Source organism: Dipodomys spectabilis, unplaced genomic scaffold (assembly GCF_019054845.1).
Source record: "Dipodomys spectabilis isolate Male_0828 unplaced genomic scaffold, ASM1905484v1 ptg000138l, whole genome shotgun sequence".
Classification (NCBI taxonomy): Eukaryota; Metazoa; Chordata; class Mammalia; order Rodentia; family Heteromyidae; genus Dipodomys; species Dipodomys spectabilis.
The window spans coordinates 4,579,131-4,596,215 of NW_024870815.1; the positions used below are offsets into that span (position 1 = coordinate 4,579,131).

At 37.9% G+C, this 17,085-nt stretch overlaps 1 protein-coding gene across 2 annotated transcripts in view; it reads right to left on the reverse strand.

Annotated features, from left to right (window-relative positions):
• Window positions 1-3,736: 3,736 nt before the first annotated feature.
• The window catches only part of Prlr (prolactin receptor), a 122,042-nt gene continuing 108,693 nt past the window's right edge, over window positions 3,737-17,085 (reverse strand). For both annotated transcript variants that reach the window (XM_042690585.1, XM_042690584.1), the window contains exons 6-10: window positions 14,223-14,392; window positions 12,625-12,766; window positions 9,856-9,955; window positions 9,443-9,512; window positions 3,737-7,037 (exon numbers count right to left, since the gene is read on the reverse strand). In XM_042690585.1, coding sequence (XP_042546519.1) covers window positions 6,015-7,037; window positions 9,443-9,512; window positions 9,856-9,955; window positions 12,625-12,766; window positions 14,223-14,392 — 1,505 coding nt within the window. In that variant the 3' untranslated portion in view covers window positions 3,737-6,014. The remainder of the gene's footprint in view (window positions 7,038-9,442; window positions 9,513-9,855; window positions 9,956-12,624; window positions 12,767-14,222; window positions 14,393-17,085) is intronic.

Sequence of the window (17,085 nt, forward strand, 5' to 3'; positions counted from 1 at the left end):
TGTTGGATTGTACGTCAAACACCTAACACCTCAGATAGACCTTAGAGTGGCATACAATACTAATTCTAGATAACGATTAAGGAAAAATTAGTACATTCACAGTTTCGACAGAAATATATGATCACTTTAAAAATGTTTTGTTTTATAGACATAGACATAATCATATTGAAATCAACTCATTAAAATGATTTTCATTTGTATTACAGGATGATTTTTATAACATGAGGATTATACATATATATATATTAATATATCAGTACAGCATATCATGATCTTGAATCACAGAAAGCATTATGTATAAAATAATATAATGATTATTTTAACTTCAGGTATGTCCTTTGAAAAATACAACAGCTCTGACGCCAAAACCATTTAAATCATGAGATGTAACATCTTCCATTTCTAAACTACAGGCAGCTTTGGAGGAAAGTCATTAGGACACAAAGGGAGATAATGTCTTTTAAAAATTCAGAATCATTTTTTCCAGGAATTATACAAAACCAATTATATTTTTTCCAGAGGTATTTTTCCCATATAGTGTTTAAATTTCAGATAACATGATAAAAGGATCCCAATCCCAGATCTGAAAAATGTGCAAAAAAAAACTCAATGTAGATGAAATACCATCAACCATAACTCTTAAAGATTAGTTTTGATAACCTTTAAAAAAACTGGCCCAGTTTTGATATTATTGGTCCAGAAGAAATCTTTAGAGTTTTCTTTTCTTTTAAAATAGCAGCAGGGAAGATGTTAATTAACGACTACATTATGGTTGAATTTCTCTGTTCATTGATCACACCATGTAAGCAGGACATGTTTTTCAACTTTACATGTTGCAAATACTTCTTAAATGGACATCAAGACACAGCTGAGAAGAATTGATGTGAACAGCTGCCTATGGTGTTGTGAATTATGTACATCTCTTAGCTACAAAGTCAGAATGCTAAAAAGAATACAGATTCACCATTTTCAATACAATTTGAGTTTAGTGACTACTCGGCATTTTGTGAATCCTGAGATATCCCAATTTTGGAAACAATCTATTTTCTATTTTTCTACATTTTCTTTTACTTGTAGTAGACATGAAAGTCTCAGACTCAAAATCCCCTTATTGAAAGGAAAATTTCTAGATCAAGTGTCCTTTTGATTTGCATATCTAGGAATTATAGAAAATCCAGGTATAATTACAAGTAGAATTTCCATTTAGATCATAAGCTCTTGAGAAGTTATTTTGTATTTTCAAGTTTCTCTTTAAGGCTTTCCATAAGTATTCATCAAGATAGCCTGCATTTATTTGTGACTTTTATATTAACTAAATAACAAAGCAGGCTCAAATCGCTAAGCATGAAAATCTCAAAATGGGTATACATGTGACTCTCAAATTAGGCTTGGATTTTTGTATGGATGATTTCACATTTGACTAGTTCTTTGTGAGGACAAAGGTCATTGCTTATGAATAATTTTGCTTCTTATAGATCCTGTAGTTCCTACTGTGTACAACTAATTCAGTGAAAAAATAATGGGCCTTGGAATAAGGAAGTTAAAAAGGCTATAAGTATATAAGTATATAAAACTAGGAAGGGGAGAAGCCAGGATGTTAAATCCACCTGAATTGTGGAAATGATCTGATTAACTGTGAGATATTTTCAAAAATACATCATCTCAGTCATTCATTGCTTAGAGCAGATGACTAAGTCATTCCTGTACTATGCCTGGGTCTGTGACCTGCATTCTTGGATTTTACCCAAATCATGAGAAATAAAGACAGAACCTGAAGATACATCCTTAGAAATATTTCTCAGCCAACCCACTTATTTAACAAAAGAGGAAACTAAAGGCCAGCATTTAAAGGACTTGGCCTGGTAAGTGGCAGTAATGTAACTTAGACTGGGTTGTGGAGTACATGGTCTCTATCCTAGCAATGCTAAATTATGTTGAGTTAAAAAGGCAGAAAAAACCCTCACGTCTGTCTACTGATGCACACAGGCAGGTCCTATTATTGACAAATCTGTGTCAACAGCAGATGGGATCATAATTCAAATTCACTAATAGTTTTTAATCAGTGTGCAAAATTTCCATGTGACATATTGTACTTTTTAGGCCCTGGCATACAAAATTTAGTGCTATTTACACAGCATCAATATGTTTCAGAATAGAAAGTCTGGGATTCACATTATTCACATCAGCTTTGTGATGATTCAGTTAAACAATACATTACAAACCCACTGACTGCTCACTGATTAGTCCTTACATTACATTGTCATTCCCTTTCCGGTTACTCCTGCTTTCTTCATATAAAATACATTTTACTTTCTAACCAATATACTTATCTTGCAAACTAAAATATTTCCGTTTTTTTTTTTTTAACAAATGAAAGGCACTTTGTAAAACCTATATAAATCTGTTCTTTCCTGTTTACTGAATACTCTGAGGAGATCGAAGGTGCTAAATCCTTCTGAAAATAATTGGTAATAGCAGGCAGCAAACAATAAATAAATACACTGGCTTTCCTCCAGGACAAAGTGCTCATTGGAGCTCAAGTCCTCTAGTGACTCATTAACTCAGGATTCACCAAGTCCGTAGGATTACCACAGGATAAGGAGTCACCATTGTTTTGATTTTATTTGGGTAGTAAGAGACTGATCCTTCTAGAAAAGACCAGCTACAGCAAGTTGTTAGTCCATAACTCAGTGTCAGGACTGGTTATAGGCACTTAGGAAAATGTAACATCTGCTAAAAAAATCAATGACACAGTTGCCAGTAACTTGTGCTCATATGAAGATATTTTATCGACATTTAAGATTGCTCAGAGAACATTTTGCTATTTGAATCATATGCTTCCACAAAATCATCTATTGACTCTATCCAGTTTTGTTCTTCATAACGTTTCATATTTAGGTATCTGTTTATAAAAGCATGACTTTATAATCTGGAGCACAAGACTCAAGCTATTTGTGTAATGGTTATTTGTAAACTATGATGAAAGATGGAAAAGAAAAAAGGCATCTGGGACTGTTTGGCAGAAATAAACATGGCTTCAAGTCAGTAAGCAATCACTATTCTAAAGATTAGTGTCTCATTCGATGTTTCTGTTTTATCTTATGTGTCTGTTATCTAAGTCTTTCTTTTCACATAATCTTAGAATATCATTTGCACTGTATCCTCAGAACTTAACAAAATCATGTACGACATATGACGACCAGTGGGAGGTGTTGCTAAACAATCATGAGCACATCACTGAAGATTGCCTTCCAGTCCCATAATGAAGACTAATTATTTAATATACAAGGCATTGGGTCAGATTATTTTTGTAGGAAACTATTCAGTGAATCATGGAATCAAGCAGACAGAATTTATAAAGGACTTAGGGATTATTTAGTTCAACATCTTCAGAAATCAGAGAAAGTATGTTAATAATTATAAATTATAAACTTGACTAGTGAAAGATAATTGATATTTTTAAAAGATATATATATATATATAATAACATGTCAAAAGCAGATGATATTTAAGTTTCAAACAATAAGAGCAGTTGATATGTCAAGTTAATTTTCTCAGTCATATTTTATAAATAAACATGTATATACATATATAAATAATCTCAATAGTTAAACTGGAGAATGTTGTTTAATGTAGGGATAGGTTTTGTCCACGTTGGTTTTGAGGTTTAATTTCCTTAGTCAAAGCCTTAGTATATTATACTCTCTGGTTCTCATGGAGGTTTTGTGTATTTTTCAGGTCAGTCTCATATGAGCAAAAGATTCACCATTATATGAATCTTAAACCACTAATATGTTGGTTTTTGTTATTGTTGTTATTGTTTTTGATTTTGCTTTCTCCTTTCATTGCAAGTGAAACAGATTTGATCTACATAAGACAGGGTTATTTTTGAGCACAAAAATCCCCATTAGTGGAAATGGTATAAAGAATAATACTTCTAGAACTTCGGCATGCACATGAATTAACTGGGGACATTAGTAAGATGCACATATGGATTTTGGAGATCTAGGATAGGCCCTGAGGTGCTGGTAATAGAGTTTCCAGTAGCAACCAGGAGATGCCAATAGTTAATCCTCAATCACTGATTAATGAGGATCTAGAGTACTGAGTAAGCTTAGCAGTTTTCCCAAATGTTTCTCTTTCTCACAAGATGTTTAAATAGTGGGGAAATACAGCTTCTGATATATTATTTTTATATTTCTGAAAACACTGACAATGTGTTTCAATCACAAGGGAACTTCTGGGTCCAGTTCCTATCACTATGGATTTGATGAATATTTAACTCATGGAGATGAATGAACTCATGTTCTGAATGTACAGATCGTAAGTAGACAAGAATAAATTTGCCAGTAGGTGCAATGAAAAGTAGAGGGAGGGAGCATTCTGTTCAGTAGATAAGTCATGGAGGCTCCTGTTAAAATGGAGACCCAAGGGGGTTTTGACCCTCCTCGGGGAGCCTGTCCTTGTCATAGACTTGCAGATTGTTTTAATCATATTCCACCTTTGAAACTGGTCCTATCTGGTTTCCATTTGGACATTCTTGATGTGAGTTCTGTTTCTGCCAAAGTTTTGCAAATACATCTACTCCAGAGAGATATTAATCCCTGGTTTTGCTTAAAATTCTTTTGCTATCCAAGACTGCCCAGAAAAACAAAACAAAGCCAAATCTCTATCTCTGACGCAGCATGTTTAAAGAAAAGACTCACCTATAGATAGGCAGAAGCCCCAAACTCACAGGAAAATTCATTTCTGGTCTGTGGAGAGTCCTAAAACTCTAACTTGGTAGGTCTGTTGTTGTTTAAATTATCCTGGAGATGAAGAAGAATCAGATAATGCACATTCTTGTGTTGCAATCTGAATTTTGTCACCTATTTCATATTCCTCAGTGGGCTTTGGGTTACTACAGTATTTTATTCCACAAACTGTGACACACTGTGAATACTCATTATAACTTAACAGCAGAAAGTACTGTGCCCACTGGATACGTAAACGGCTGCACTGGGAAATAGAAAATAGTCTTACTTTACCTAAGCAATAGAAAAATAGTCTTCAAAAATACATTGCTAAACTTACAGGTTTGTATTAAAGTAGAATCTGTATGTACAGTAAGGCAGCATTTCTATTAGCATCCTGCTATGATTATCTTTTAAAGTTAGTCTTGGGGATTGTTTTTGTTTGTTTCTGTGAAGGAAACATTCGGGTGTATAATAAATTACTGGTCCTGCTAAAAGGAAGCAAGATTTACCAAATGAGATTCATTTGCCTCTTGTGTAAGAAAAGTTTACTTTCCAAAAACTATGTGTGCCAGAGGGATCAGAAGGAAATAAAATTTAGGGTGAGAAATTCATGCTTAATGCATTCAAACTAACTCTTACAAAATGAGAGGCATTATTTTATTTGCATTTCAGCAATGGATCAGTAAAAGACTGATGCAGACATTTTTGGTAGGTATCCTGGAATGGATTCCTTAAAAAATATATTTTGTTTGGGTCACTGTTGTAAAATGAAAAAGGAGTGTAAAGGGTTAAGTAAGCAATTTGTTTTCAAAGGTGGTTTTCATGGCATTTCCCATATATCTACCATCTCTTGTGCTAAGTCTTTCTGACAGTTCCATTTCTTCCTACCTCCTAGCAAACCACGAAAGCTTTTTAAAGGGGATATACCCAGTGGCACCCCTCAGGAATACTAAGCAATGTGCTTTTATTTCATTGAACACATAAGTCTTTATCACTAAGAGGAAAAAAAACACACCAAAAAACATCAATAACAAAAACCCAAACCAAATTGACAAATCACAGTTCAGTGACAAAGTGATGTGTTTTGGAAACTGCTGTTAGAAAAAGGCAAGTGGTTGAACATGGAGAGTGAAAAGAAGCAAACGTAGTGTCATTCTACCCACATTCTTGAGCCATTCACTACCACACAGCACACAGCATTCCTTCATGACACTGTTGTAGTGTTACCTGAAAGAAAAAAAATCACATTTCAACCAATCATTCTCATCTGTCAGGCTATCAGTGAAAGGAGTGCATAAAGCATGTAGGGTCCAGGTAATCCAGCCCGCCTTGTTGGTTTTTGCACTTGCTGGAGGTCGCAGGGAAGCTGGCCAGGTCTTTCTCTGACTGATTCTGTTGAAGCGATGGTGGACTCTCCTTGATGGATTCCTCAAACAAAGCCACGTTCTGAGCCCGAGGATCTGGTATTAACACTAGGATGTTGTTATCTATGACCCGGGACACCTTGGCATACTCTTTACTGGAATCAGGAGCCCTAGACATCTCTGTCTGCTCACTGTTCTCTCTCTGTTTTGGGTGCAAGGTTAGTTCTCCATCTTTGTTGACCTTATGAATCTCCACGTAATCGAGAGGTTTAACAGAAATCAAGGGGCTCTCCTCCTGAGGAAGCAGCCATACTGTATCCTGCTTTGGCTTGGGATGGAAGAAGCTTTCCACCTCCTGCTCAACTGTCTTTTCTTCTTCCTCTTCAGTTGCCATGGTTTTAGAGTACTTTAAAGCATCTTGGCCTGCTTTGTCCAGTAAAGTAGCTATGGGCCCTACAGGGCCTCCAGCCAGCTTGCACATGTCAGCAATGCTATGGTAAGGAGATCTGGGGTTGTGTTGGCCAGGTTGTGGTAAAGGCCAGGTTGAAGATTTAGATTCATCAGCATGAAAGTAGTGGATATTGCCTTCCCCTGGTATGCTCTGGAAATCTTGGGGGCAAGTAATATTTGCTTCAAGAGTTTCTGGCTTCTCTAGGACCCCGGAAGTGTGGAAAGTGTGAGGACTGGCCTGGGTTTCCTCACACTTTTCAGAGAGAAGAGAATGGCTGTCATAGCTTCCCCGGCCAGAGTCACTGTCAGGATCCAGGTGTGTGGGTTTTACGCCTGGGCTTGGGTGTTCTTTTGAGTTGGCTGGCATCAGCTGTTGTTCCTCGCTGTCATCCACTTCTAAAAACTCCACCAGCAAGTCCTCACAGTCAGAGGTTGGGGGGAAGTCATGGCATCCCAAGGCACTCAAGAGTTCTTCAGATTTACCCTTCTATTAAAACAAAGACACAAGGAGAGGTGGGTGTTAGCTGTATCACATGCCACAGGTGGTATCGCAGTCAAGTGTTGTCTGTTCATCAACCTGAGCAGAGATTAAAGGGGTTCTCTCCTAAGGCTGTGGCCATGCTGGGTCTTACTTAAGACTTGGAATGGGAGCTTTCTATCTCCTTTGGCTGGGTTGAAGGCTCTTGTGAGCAGCCTCAAGAATTCCCCAGAATGCTATATAGGTGCCTATCAGGCCATCTATAATCACCTTCTGGTACTTACGTTCAAATGCTTTTCTTTAAGCCAGCCTCTCTCTAAGCAAAAAAGTAGCCTCTCTCTAAGCAAAAAAAAAAGATCATTAGGGGCTGGGAAGGTGGCTCAGTGGTAGAGCGCTTGCCTTGCATGCCTGAGGCCCTGGGTTCGATTCCTCAGCACCACATAAGAAAAAAGCCAGAAGTGGCACTGTGGCTCAAGTGGTAGAGAGCTAGCCTTGAGCTGAGGGACAGTGCCCAGGCCCAGAGTTCAGGCCCCATGACCGGATCCAAAAAAAAAAATCATTAGCTTAATGGACAATCAGTATACGACTTATAAACATACACCTATCAAGTTTACAAAGGTTGTAAAACATGTAAACCAAAGTGCTCATGTACACATCTGACACTTGGAATTCACTGGCAGAATGATTCTGAGATGTGGCTGCTGGCCTTTGAGGTATTCCCAACTGCTACCTTCCAGAAGATGGCAATAGGAAGTTGGTTCTTTTGTTCATTCTTCTTTTACTGATCTTCCTCCTTCTCTCCCTTCTTGTCTTCCCACTTTCCTCTTCCCATCTCTTTTTTCTTATCTCTTTGTTCTTATTCTGCCACTTTTCAATTTCTTTGATCTTTCTTTTCCTCCTTTCTCTTTTTCCTGATCTATATTTCCTCCCTCTTATATTCCTTTCCCCCTCTCCTTTTAGTACTCCATACTCCTCCTTTTAACTCCACCTGCCTCCTCTTCTTACTTCCCCTCTTCTTTCTTCTGGTTTAGGTTCTAGTGGTGTGAAGCCTTGGTTTTATTACTTATCTGGTATATAGGATCTTAGGGAAGCTGCTATCTGAATCCCCGTGTCTCCATTTTTAAGATGAGAGTTGATGCCTCTCTGGGAATACCTTTTGAGTACTAGAGATGGTGTACAAAAATATTAAATTTAAAACCAAGTAGCTATATTATCATTCGATCTCTATGACTAGCAGATGAATTGTGCCCTAGAAAGTATTTTAGTTCACTGAGATCTTCATGTTGACTCTGTAAAGGCCAGTGCTAAGTAGGGAGTTGTGGCATGTCATATGATTTCAGCTAATTTGGAGGCAAAGATCAGGAGGATCCAGCTTAGGCACAATGACTTTATCTTAAAACAGCAGCAGTAGCAACAACAATAACAAAAGTGAGCATGATGACATAGGAGCCATAAATAGGAGGATCATGATCCAGGTTATCTTTGGCAAAAATCCAATGCCCTATCTGAGGAATGAACTAAAGAAACGAACTCAGCTAGTAGTGTTGTTGACTCATAAGCTCACAATCTAGAGTTCAGACCTCAGCTTGAAAAAAAAAAAGTCACTGCTCAACTGGAAAGTGGTGTCAGCATTGGGTAAGTAGCCTAGTTCTTTAGCTGTACTCTCAGGTCAGATATTCCCAACCAAAGTGTATCTGGTAGACAAGAATTCTGTGGGACTTACTTCATGTTCTTGATCCATTGGCCTCACAGTCACTGGGTCACTTGACATTTATCTACAGATAACCATGTTTCTACACATCACTCTTAAGATTAAGGTCAAACTGAAACTATATATTTCAACCTGAGAGAAATTGAAAATGTCCTGAATGCTCTTTTCATTCCAAACACTTACGTTTGCTTTCCTCTAAATGCATCCCAATGAACACCAGCCCTCACTCTACTGATCCAGACTCAACTGATTGCTCAATTTGAGCAAGAGTGGTCATGACATATTCTGTCACTGTGGTCTCTTGTGTAGAGTACGTCAAATGGAAGCTGTAAGCACTGTAAGATGGAGGTGGCCATGGCAAGTACTTGTTTTGTGTTCGTGAAAATATCACCTAGATCGAAACTGATTATTTGTATAGAATGGGTATGTGTGTGGTCATTAGCATCCCTGGTGAATCTAGCACTCATTGCCTTGAATTTTTGTGTTCTTGTGGCTTTTGTTCTTTGCCCTCCAACTTTTAATGTCTGCTGGTGAGGACTCTCAGACCTGATAACTCTTTCTATTAACTCACAGGCGGAGCACAAAGCACAGATGGAGAGAGATTAGAAGTAGCCAGACTGGGTTGATGGGAGTAGTATGTGCATTTGCAAATTATTTATTAAAAGTAGCTAGTCACACTACATTCTCTTCTTCTTGGACTTACCTCCAGCAAACGAGTATCAAATCCTTTTATTTTTGGCCCAGGAACTGGTGGAAAGATGCAGGTCACCATGCTGTAAAATAATTTGTGAGATTATATAAATGACTTATCTTTTTACTTTGTGATTCTTGAAACATTATTTTTAATCTTCAAATTACTTCTACATGTTTTATGAGAGTCCCCATTTGACAGAGTTATCTACGTCAGAGAAGCCACACTCTCTATTTTTGTTTTTCTTAGTGCTGATAAAAGTTGTTTTATTTGAACTCAATAAACATAGCATACTAGAACTAATGGTTAAATTAAATGTGTAGGTTGTAGGCTCGTTATCATTATCATGCATCATTTGTTTATCTTTTTTTGACATTATCCCTGATGACAATAATAGAAAGAAGGGCTGAGAGACAAGGAAGTACCTAGAGCCCTTCAAAGCCATTGCCCAGATCGTAATCAAACAGACGACAGCAGAAAGAACAGCCACAAAGATCCACATGGTTGTATCATCCGTGGGGAAGTCTAAAAAACAAATAGCCAGAAAGCTTTGATCACATACCGCATCATTAAACAATTATAACCAACCAACCGATGTAATGCATCACATCCTTTTTTTGCATGTAACTTTTGAACACTTGAATTTTTCCCTCTAATCATATCTCTTTTGACTTGAAGAGCAATCCAGAGTAGCATTAATGTTAGGTTAGATTTTTACTGATATTTTAATATTTTAATATGTTATATATGTCACATCGTTCTATTAATTTAAAAATCTTTTCACATATTGTTTCAGTTGAATCTTTAAGAAGAAACCAAAGGTCAAATGGTCAGTTGAAGTAATAACAATGAAAGACAGCAGTGCTTAGCTTAGCAACATTGCCTTTCTTTACAGATGAGAAAATGGAGGCTCAAATAGTGATTTTTTTCATGGTTCTTTCACTTACAGAGTTAAAAAAATCAGGATTTGAAGTCAGGATTTCTAGCTCTAGATCCTTTGCTTTTCTTTAATATGAGCCCACATGGGACTAGAGGAATGCTCTCCCTTATAGTTCAGTGTTCTTTCCCACATGCTAATCTTGTAAAGCCCTCATAACTTCCAAAGAGCTAGAGTTTGGAGAGTAAAGATTATTAACTTTACTAAATTTGTTTTCCTACTGTTAGTTCCTAGTGATAATTACATTTTACCTGAGAATGTTGGAAGCAAGATAAAGACGTGATAAAGTTAAGTACTTTAGACATGCAAGATGATATTAAATTTCTTGATTATAGCCGTTCTAACTGAGGTAAGGTGGAATCTCAATGTTGTTTTGATTTGGATTTCTTTTATGGCCAGAGAAGTTGAGCATTTCTTCATGTGTCTATTGGCCATTCTTATTTCCTCTTCAGAGAAGTCTCTCTTTAAGTCGTTAGCCTACTTATTAATGGGGATGTTGTTTCTTTGAGGACTTGTTGTTGGAGGATTTAATTTTTTGAGTCAGAAGTACCTTGTCTGTTGTATAGCTAGTTAAGATCTTCTCCCAATCTGTGGACTTTCTATTGATCTTGGTATCTATGTTCTTTGCCCTGCAGAAGCTCTGAAGTTTAATGCAAATCCCATTTGTCCAACCTTTCTTTGATTTGTTGTCCAGCCTTTCTTGGATTTGTTGTGTTTCTGAGTCTTTATTAAGAAAATTTTGGCCTGTGCCAAGGAGCCCTAGAGTCTCTCCTATTCCTTCCTGTAATGTTTTCATGGTATCTGCTTTTACCGTGAGGTCTTTGGTCCATTTGGAATTGATTCTGGTGCCAGGTGATATATAAGGATCTATCTTTACTTTTCTACAGGTGTTTAACCATTTTGCCAGCACTATTTACTGAAGAGGCTGAGGGAATGTGACCAAAAGGGAACAGTACTATACTAAAAAGCAGTATGAAGGTTCCTCAAAAGACTACAGGTAAAGTTCCCCTATGACCCAGCAATCCCACTTCTGGGCATTTACCCAAAAGATCACAAACAAGGCCGTACTAAAGTTACCAGCACAATGATGTTTATCACAGCATTATTTACCATAGCTAAGATTTGGAACCAACTCAGATGCCCCTTGGTAGATGAATGGATCAAGAAAATGTGATACACCACGCCCCCCCCCCCCCATGAAATTCTATTTTTCCACCAGAAAGAATGACACTGCCTTATTTGTAAGGAGCTGGAAAGTCTTGGAAGAAAATCAGTAAACCAGACCCAAAGAAACATAGGAACCATAGTTTCCCTCATTTGTAATAATTAGTATATGTCCAGGATATTCCTAGAAGATGAACAGAATAGCTCAATAGCTATGTGCATATGACCATATACGATGATGCTGAGAGAAATGAACTCCAAGACATGGACATAAGAGGTTTTTCGTTGTTGTTGTTTTTAATGTACTATGTGATTTCTTGTTTCTTTTGTGTTTTCCTCCTGTGGTTTATCCCCTGTTGTCACTGTATTTGATTTTGATACCCAATGTATGATATATATTATCTGAGTTAGGGAAGGTAAGGGGGAGAACAAAATGGTGAGACAAAGGACAAAAAGGGAGCCAATGCAACAGCGATACCCACAAGATCTGTACAACAAGGGGAAAGAGTTGGGGGGAAGAGAAAGTAGGAGAAAAATGAAGGAGGGGGTCATGTTTGACAAGGAATGTACTCACTACCTTACTTATGTAACTGTAACCCCTCTGTACATTACCTTGACAATAAAATTAACTTAAAAAAGTAATGCACAATGACACCATATTTACATCACTTGTTAGAACTGAGATCATCTCATATATTGTGCCTTGACTAAGATATCATGAATCCTTCACAGAGACTTCAGTCTAATAAGTCTTCACTGTTGAGAAAGGATACCACTTTTCAGACCTGTCATGATTGGACCCTTTACATGATAGAGAGGAGACAAATGGAGACTGTGGGATGACACATCATTAACCCCCCCCAGAGACAGGTCAAGACCAGGACTTCAGCCTTATTTTAGAAGCTGATCCTCACTGACAGTGAGTGGTCTGGGGAGCAATGCTTGGACATTATTTCCAGATGCCCTTGTGTTGAGTAAAGAGATGACAAATCCATTTCTACTTATTCTTCTGGTTAAAGCTGTTAGTAGTCATTACACACAAATTTATCACATAAAAATATTTAGGAAGAGAACTAGAGGCCAAGACACTTACCACTAGGTATCTGAATGGAGTTCTCCGGACTCCACTGACTCCAGTTTCCGTGATCTGGCTTGCAGCGGACCTGGACAAGGTATTTCAGTCCTGGATGTAAGCTGAGAATCTGAAACTTGGTCTGTTGCCCAGCAAAATGAGTCTTAAGAGGAACAGGAAAGCAGAAGTCACTACTGACCTTTCTTATGAAACAATTATCAAAAATAAATTATATAAATTATAAACTATCAGAGGTGCTAGGGTAGATGATCATACGCGGGCTATCAGATCCTTCTCTGGGGAGATGGGAAGGGACGAGAAGGGGAAACAAAGGAAACAATGCTTGATAAGAAATGTACTCATTATCTTGCTCATGTAATTGTAACCCCTCTGTATGGTATTTTCTCAATAAAAAAACTGTTCACACAAAAATTAACAGATTTTGTATCTTTTCATTTTGAAGTCTATTTGAGAAAGACAATTATTCTACCCTCCTCCAATTCTATTTTATGAATGACAGATGTCAATAAATTTAACACTGTAAACATAGAAAAATTATAAAAATACAAAAATAGTTTTACTGTTTTTTTCTTGAAGAAACTGATTCAAGGATTTTTAATTAGTATTAAAATTACCAGTTGGAAATCAACTGGGTGTTCATGTATGTTGAAGTAATTGTGTACACATTAAACATGATTTTGTAAGCAGGGGATTAGTTTTCATCTCTAGGGGTCAGTCTTAATATCATTTATACCTAACTTTATTTATATATAGCTAGATAGCCTGTGTTTCTTGATATGATGAAGTATACTTGTCAATAACTGCTCAACCAACATCTAACCAAGTTTTTAGATCTGATTGGTTACAAGAAATACAAAGGTAGAGAAATTAGGTAAATGGCTCTACAACAAATGACAGACAAATGAAGAAAGCAGGGCATCTGGTGGTACAAGTGACCAGCATCTTGAGTGCATCCAAAGGAAGAGATATAACAACCAGGCCCTATTTGCAGCCCTTGGCTGGATTCTGGCTTGAACAAAGCAGCTGTTAAAGATATTTTTGAAACAACTGGGAAAGATTACAATGCAGATTATCTACTGAATGGTGCTAAAGAATTTTGATTCATTTCCTCTGTCTGATCCTATTATTTTGGCTATACAAAAAAAAGGGATGCCTACTAAATTATTTAAGGGTAAACTATCATGATTGATTTCTTGTTTTGTTTCTTCATATTGAAGTGTTTAAAATTATTTCTTCAGAAACACAGACATTATTCATGGACACTGGGATTCCTTCACCTCCTGTCCTAGCATTATTAAGTACTTTTAAAAGTGTCTACATTGAAGATATATCAAAGAAGAAGAGGGCTTAGAAACACGGCAGAAGACTGTCCTGTTCAGTGCAGGGAGTTATGTTCAGGAGAGCTGTGAAACTGGGCCTCCTTCAATTCCAAAAGAAGGAGGAATTGATGGAGGAATTTCCTATCTGATAGCCTACATTTGCTTGGGGATGTTAGCACAGTGGCCAAGCCATTGGAGAAATGAACTGTTCTTGGTTGTGAGGGGTTCACTCTTGCTATAGGAGACATGGTTGCTTCAACAAGCTTCTGTCTGACTCACCTCCCACTCAGCTGCTTTTTCGGGTTTTAATCGAATTTCATACTGTAGTGTTAGCCAACCAGATCTTACATCAACAATGATGGGTGGTTGCCATTCTATCCACAGGTATGGTTTTCTGTATTTTGGATGCTTTACTTCCAAAGTCACATTCATAGGAGGATGTGGTACAACTGTGGACATAAAGAAAATTTCCATTCATTTATGTTAGTTGCTTGCTTTTAAAAATTAGTCTTACTGCTTTCAATCATGGTCTATGTTGCTTATGTCCACTCATCCCACTGCATTTTAAATCCTCAGAAGACAAGATCTATCTTAGTATGAGATCAACTGGATCTGTGCTGAATATGGGGTTTAGATGATAAGCAAGATAAGCAGCTGAGGTTTCATTCTTAATGCATTCTCCACGTAGCACCAGGCAAAGTCTCATGTATACAAACGTATTTGCATGATGGTGGAGGACCAGGTGATACTAACTAGACTATGATTTCCAAGTAGGATTTGGGATGGAAAATTACTGGGGAAATGTATTTGAAATAGCTTCCTTCCCTTAGCCAGGAGCAAGAGGCTACTTGTTGACACACATGCTTTTTTTTTTTTTTTTTTTTTAAATTTAATTTAATTTTATTTGTGAACATACTGTACAGAGGAGTTACAGTTACATGGGCAGGATAATGCGTACATTTCTTACCAAGCATTGCAGCCTCCTCCTTTGTTTACCCTTCACATCCCTTCCCAGCCTCCCCCCTCCCCCCCTAATCCCAATCCTTCTCCTTCCCCCCCCCCCCCCCCCCCCCCCCCCGCACCAACGTTGTAAAGCTCGTTTTGGGCATGACAACTTGTACTTCTCATTGTTGCAACAGGTCCACCTGTATCCTTAAACAACTGGTTTTTCCCCATCTCCTCCACAAGTTATACTGACATCAAATATAGTGAAAGCAGGGGTTATACTGTGGGGGAGGGACATACAAAGCAACAAAGAGATAATCTTATAAATGTGTTAGAAACACATGCATGAAAGAAAAAAACATTAAAATACACATCTAAGGGTTCATTTTCCTGACATCACATTATCTGACCTTTTCCGCTTGACTCATACCTATACTAGATATTGCAAATAAGGGAAACCATGGGACCTATGTTTCTTTGGGCCTGGCTTACTTCACTTAATATAATTTTTTCCAAGCCTTTCCATTTCCTAACAAATGGGGAAATGTCATTCTTTCTGATGGAGGCATAGAATTCCATTGTGTATATATACCACATTTTCTTGATCCATTCATCTACTGAGGGGCATCTGGGTTGGTTCCATATCTTAGCTATGGTAAATAATGCTGCAATAAACATAGTTGTGCTGGTAGCTTTAGGACACACATGCTTTTTATGATCCATTAATGTGTGTTTATGATATTGTAGGTAACAAGTATATAAATCTTGCCTTTGGTTCAATAACAGTTCACAATATATGAACAGAATCCATTCACTCAGATAGTAAATTGGGACATGTGTCTACCAGCTGACGTGTTTGGTAATGACCCCTTTAGCAACCTCAGAACAGACAGTTGCTCATTCTGATTTTGCTCATGTTCCCATGTCCCTATGAGGACAGTAATAAAGATGCCTTAAGGGCAGCTCAGGAATTAACCAGAGCCTGCCCATTACAGGCTCACATGTAGGAATGAATAAATTCATTGGAAAATGTCTCTGGGGAGGGGTGTCCTGCTCACAAAGCAATGAGGCAACAGCTTATTTCTCTCAGCTGGGAGAATATTATGAATAAACTAATGCCACTAAGTTACACAATTAAAATAGAGTTTGTTCCACCCACTTAGCTGCCCAGGTATGCAGAGGTTAATGTCACCGCCATATGTGGGACTTATGGGGTTATGAAGACTTCCATCCAGGTGTCAGAGGAATGTCTTGTCAGAGGCAATGTTGCGGTGGGTTCCAAGTCTTTACAGACAGCCCTGAGAGGATAATACGTGTAGCAGCAAAGGTGAATCCTACACTGAAATGAAGACCCTGGCTGCTGGAGATGCCAGGATTGTGGAACATCTGCCAAGTAAAAGCACAGGTGATAAGTGGGATCATGCTAAAGGACAGGCTTCTTTTGGCCTATAATTGTCAAGGTAGTAGGGGCAGGGCTATCCAGGCCTGTTGAAGGTCATATCATGCCACTTGGGATCTGGATGGCAGATATGGAACCATAGGATTTAGGATTTAGTGATTTCTCTGATGAGTTTTGATCTTGCTTTGATTAAAACCTTCCATCTATTCTATTTCTCCCCTGGAATGGGAATGTTTACTTTTTGCCATTCTATCTTGGAAGTACACAACTTTATATTTGATGTTGCAGAGAGTCATATCTAAGAGTTTGCTTGGAGTATCAGAAAAGATGTTGTACTTAGACTTTTGGACAATTCAAGATGATGAAGATTCTCGGGTGTATATCATAAAACAGACACAGCCCTTTGGGGGTCCAGGGACAGAATGTTATAATTTAGATAATTTGTGTTTAGGTGTCAAGTTAACAAATGAAGGACTTGTGAAATGTAATGTCGATTGTCAGTCTCCTTTGGATCAGCAGAAGCTAGGGCATTAGTAAAGAGCACTTTTAGGTGTGTCTGTGATGGCATTATCAGATAGACAGGATTAATTAAGAGGGTACAACTCACCCTGAATGTGGACAGCAGCATGCCTCAGGCTTGGGGTCCAGACAGAATGGAGGAGAATGCCTTCAGTAGCCAAGGCATTCTCTCTCTCTCTCTCTCTCTCTCTCTCTCTCTCCCTCTCTCTCATTACCTGGCTGACATCATGTGAGCTGTTCTGCCATATCCTCCCTGCCATGTGGACTGAAACAACTAAA